The sequence below is a fragment of the Hibiscus syriacus genome, unplaced genomic scaffold (genome assembly GCF_006381635.1).
Source record: "Hibiscus syriacus cultivar Baekdansim isolate YM2019G1 unplaced genomic scaffold, ASM638163v2 tig00014444_pilon, whole genome shotgun sequence".
Classification (NCBI taxonomy): domain Eukaryota; kingdom Viridiplantae; phylum Streptophyta; class Magnoliopsida; order Malvales; family Malvaceae; genus Hibiscus; species Hibiscus syriacus.
The window spans coordinates 1,577,991-1,582,627 of NW_024062326.1; the positions used below are offsets into that span (position 1 = coordinate 1,577,991).

General features: G+C 32.4%; 1 protein-coding gene across 1 annotated transcript; it reads left to right on the forward strand.

Annotated features, from left to right (window-relative positions):
- Positions 1–2,075: 2,075 nt before the first annotated feature.
- Positions 2,076–3,808, forward strand: LOC120207309 (protein trichome birefringence-like 28). Its single transcript, XM_039206798.1, has 5 exons — positions 2,076–2,525; positions 2,609–2,780; positions 2,867–3,069; positions 3,174–3,332; positions 3,414–3,808. Exons 1-5 carry the CDS (start codon positions 2,167–2,169, stop codon positions 3,757–3,759), a joined length of 1,239 nt encoding a protein of 412 aa, XP_039062729.1. The 5' UTR covers positions 2,076–2,166; the 3' UTR covers positions 3,760–3,808.
- Positions 3,809–4,637: the final 829 nt, after the last annotated feature.

Consider the following 4,637-nt stretch of genomic DNA (forward strand, 5'->3'; position numbering starts at 1 on the left):
TAGAATTCCAGATGAAGTTGAAAAGATATATTAAAATAAAATAAATAAAAAAAAGAAAAATAATATAATAATAAATATTAATAGTAATAAATATAAAAGGGGGATTTTTTTTAAAGTTGTGGTTAAAATAAAAAATAAGAATTAAATAAAAGAAAAAAATAATAAAATAAACAAATTAAAGATATTAAGATAAAGAGAAACTTATTGTGAAAGCAGCCTCAGACTTTAGCTTCGCCTCAAATTTCTCGGATCATCGAAACAAATTTTTACTTCAAGATTCACGTAAGCTTACAAGAACAATTCTTCGCTGCCAACTCGGATTGTGTCGTTTCAACAACAACTGATTCCGATCTCACTTTCCTCTTAGCAAACAATTTTGCTAAGTGTGTTCTCGGGAAGTTGAATATGGTTCAATAAGCAAATCCTTCTTCAAACATTAACCATAACAATATCAGGACCAATGTCGAAATAGTTTTGATTTGAAAAGTAAGCTTCAGAAAACAGAGAGAAAATCCGAAGCGATTTAAGTACCTTACAATTCTCATGTTTGGAATTGAGCCTTCGCTTTAGTCTTCGGCTTGAAAGAAAATTAGCTAAGCATAACCAAAGTCATACTTAGCATAATAGAAAAGTATGCGAAAAATAGAGAGAAAGCTAGAGAGAAAAAGAAGATTTTATTCTCAAATGAGAGAGATATGTTTCTAGGCTCACCCTTAGAGGGTATTTATAGCCTTCAAAATCCTAAAAACAAGCTAAAACATCTTAAATCCTAATTATAACACTTAAAACTATTTAAACTAAAATACCTAAAAAATAATATAATATTCTAAATCCCAATTAAAATACTAAAACCTATTTAAACTAAAATACAAAGATAAAGATAAAATATAAAAATAATATCCTAAAACTTAATTAAAATACTAAAAACCTATTTAAACTAAAATACAAAGATAAAATATAATGTTTAAAATATTATCCTAAATTTGAGTTTAATCCAAATCCGAATTCCAGTCAGCTTTGATTCCGAAAATAAAAAATCTGCATAATTGTATCCTTTTTGTGCAATTTCCATAATCTTACGTCCTGTACAGAAAATGAATTAAAATGAACAAATAAGTCACAAAAATCAATGATTAAAGAGTAATTTAAAAGTAAAATATTAACTAAATTAAGCACTTATCAGCCCAATAATAGATTATAGGTATTCGTGGGGTATGAGACACTAAATGAAATATTAATTTTGATGAATATCTACGGATGGTATAAAAAATTTCAACATAGAAACGAAGAAACACAACCTTCTTTAACAACATGTATGGTGCAATCATATTGCATTTTCAGCAGCAACTAAATGACCCGATCCTACGTTATGTCTTTGCAAGACCAAGAACAACATTTCCCTCCCTTGCTTGTGATTTAACAAGGTTTTCCCCTTCATCATAAGGAGTATTATGCTTTATAGGTGGAGTCAGTGGCGGACCTAAATTTTTTTTTAAGGGTGGACACATATATTAATAATATAAATTCTTTTATACGATAAAATTTTAAGGTTGACACATATATTATTGAAAAAAAAAAACTCGATTTTTAAAGAAGAAAATTCGAATTCCAGGAAATTTCAGAATGTGCATCCGCCACTGGGGTTAATGGTGCGATCATCTCCTTAAAAATTTCAAATTATCATATAATTTTTTTTATATTTTTTATTAAAAATTTATTTTCACCTCTAATGTTTTACAAATTCATTCTCTTAAACATAAAATCACTCTTAAACAAAAAATCATCATGCGTTTATTCTTATCATCAAACATCACAGGGAAATATGTCACGCCATCCCCTTTATCACGGTTAATGACAGTTAACAGACTGATTATAATTTTATAATCGAATTAAAATTTTAATTATCATTTTATAATTTTTAAAACTTTAATAGCTAAAAATACCATTTCAAGATAAATATTGATCATTTGTATACTTTAACCTTTTCTTATTATGATGACAGCTTTACAGACTAAAACATAACAACTAAAGTAAAATAAACCGGTGTTAGTTACGAAATGGGAGGTTGACCTACCCCTATCGGAAAAAAATTTGAAAAAAAAACATACAACGAAAACTCCATTGCTCTTAATTGTTTGATTAAGCCGTTGTTGATCCTGATTAACAATGAAATCTTTTGATAAGCCCCCAAGATGGAATTTCTTTCCAATGGCAGCCACAGTAGTTCTCTCAATTTTATTCTTCGGATTCTTCTATTACAATCAATACATAAAAATCACTCGATTCACAGATTTCAATCAACAAGAGCCCTTCCATGAATCCTCAAATTCAACCAATGTTTTGCCACTAGAAGAGTGTGATATCTTCACAGGAGAATGGGTTTTCGATAACACTTCATCACATCCTTTATACAAAGAAGAAGACTGTGAGTATCTCAATAACATGGTGACTTGTTTGAAGAATGGAAGGCCTGATTCTTCGTACCAGAAATGGAGATGGCAGCCCAGAGATTGCTCTTTGCCAAAGTAAGTACTTAGTAATAGATTCTTTGAAATACATGAATCCAAGTAACATAGGTTAAACGACCATTTGTGTTTTCTGGGTTAAGATTTGAGGCAAAATTATTTCTGGAGAAACTTAGAGGAAAGAGGCTTATGTTTGTTGGGGACTCCTTAAATTTTAACCAGATGTTGTCTATGGTTTGTATTGTTCAATCTGTCATCCCACCTGAGAAGAGGAGCATGAGCTATGCAACCTACATCACTGTTTTTAAAATGGAGGTAATCCCTTGCTTTCTGTTTCTCTTTACTTTCGACTCTTGATCGAATCGACTCGAATAACTTTATAATTTGATTCGACTGTGTAGGATTATAATGCTACAATTGAGTTTTACTGGGCACCCTATTTGGTTGAGTCCAATGTAGACCCTCCAAATATGAGGGATGGCACAGTGGATCCTATAGTGAAGCTTGGATCAATCTCAAAACATGGACAAAACTGGGAAAATTTGGATTATCTCGTCTTCAATACATTCATTTGGTGGAGGTACCCCGTCGTGAAAGTACTGCAGTGAGTTCCCACATTTTATTGTCTTGTACATTTTTAGGTTATATGGTTCTGAAATTCTTGAAAATTTTCACTCAAGTTTTCTTCCTTGGAAACTGATTGAAAAGACGAGGATCATTTGACGATCGGCCGACGGACTATAACAAGATAGATCAGAGTGTAGCATATGAGAATGCTTTGAATTCATGGGCCAAATGGGTGGGAGAAAATGTTGATCCCAATAGGACTTCAGTGTTCTTCATCAGTTCGGCTCCACAACATAATAAGTACAGAAACTAACAAAAACTTGAAATCCTTTCAGTTAGGTAGTTCGAAAAACTTACATTTTTTTTTTCAAGATCAAACAGAGGCTCTGCCTGGAATAACACGCTTGGGATCCAATGTTCGAACGAGACGATGCCGATTCTGAACATGTCGACGATCGACGTGGGCACAAATTGGAAGCTTTTCGAAACTGCAGAAAAGGTCATTCAATCCGTAAAAGTACCCGTTCATTTCATCAACATAACGGGGCTATCCGAATACCGGAAAGATGCACATACATCACTCTATTCGGCTCCCGGCGGCAAGGTGCTGACCAAAGAACAAAAAACTGATCCAGCAAGATATGCAGATTGTGTGCATTGGTGTCTGCCTGGATTGCCTGATACATGGAATGAGTTGCTATATACACTTATCTTACACCAGACTTGACTTAGATGCCATGAATCTGTGATTGAAGAAGATTTTCAATTTTTATCAATGATACCAGAACTCCATTTCTTATAAAGTTGTGGTGCAAATTAGAACCATTTTATGTGGAGGTCTAAATTTATATTAGACGATATAAAAAATTTGCAGGCATGTTCATGAAAAAAGGTAGTCCCTTTGAACATGGAAAGGGAATATGCGCGTGTATGTTATGCGTTTTTTTTTTTTTTTGCCATTTTGCCGCAAACACTACATTTAAATAACCAAAATGCAAAAACTATATATCAAAATCCATCAGCTCTGCAATAGTTACAAGAAGAAAACTGTTGTTTTGTTCTCTTTTTCATTGCATCAGTTTGTTTTTTATTACCGTGATCTTAGCCTCCTCTGCTGCATCAGTGTTCTTTAAAACATGGAATTTTTTTTAACAAATTAAAACATGGAACTCAAAGATTTTATCAAAGAGAAACTGCTTTTGACGGCGGAGTACCAACATGAAATCTAAAACTAAACATTCTTTAAAAAAATAAATTTTAGATGTCGAAATGGAATAGTTTAGGTACTAACGTTTAGTTTACCCAATAATTAATTGTTGAATGGCATATTTCCAAATGCATACCCAGCCCATTCGGCCCAAGTGCAGAAGAACCCTCCAGGAGCTTGACTCGTCTTTTCACCTGGATGGCATAGTGAGGGTTTTTTTTCCCAACAGGGCAGCTTTGAAAGAAAAAAATTGTAAAATAGGACACTGACACTTTTTTCTAAGGGCACTTACACTTATATTTTTGGATTTACGGTATTCTTTACAATGCATGAAATTCTTCAAGTTGATGTGATGAATTTAAATGAAAAATATTTTTTTATTCACATTTTTTATCTTG

Bases quoted from the DNA above. Each gene is read 5' to 3' on its own strand.
- LOC120207309 (XM_039206798.1), top strand. From the start codon at position 2,167: ATGAAATCTTTTGATAAGCCCCCAAGATGGAATTTCTTTCCAATGGCA. The intron at 2,781-2,866 runs GTAATCCCTTGC...TCGACTGTGTAG, and splicing joins TCACTGTTTTTAAAATGGAG to GATTATAATGCTACAATTGA. The intron at 3,070-3,173 runs GTGAGTTCCCAC...CTGATTGAAAAG, and splicing joins CCCGTCGTGAAAGTACTGCA to ACGAGGATCATTTGACGATC.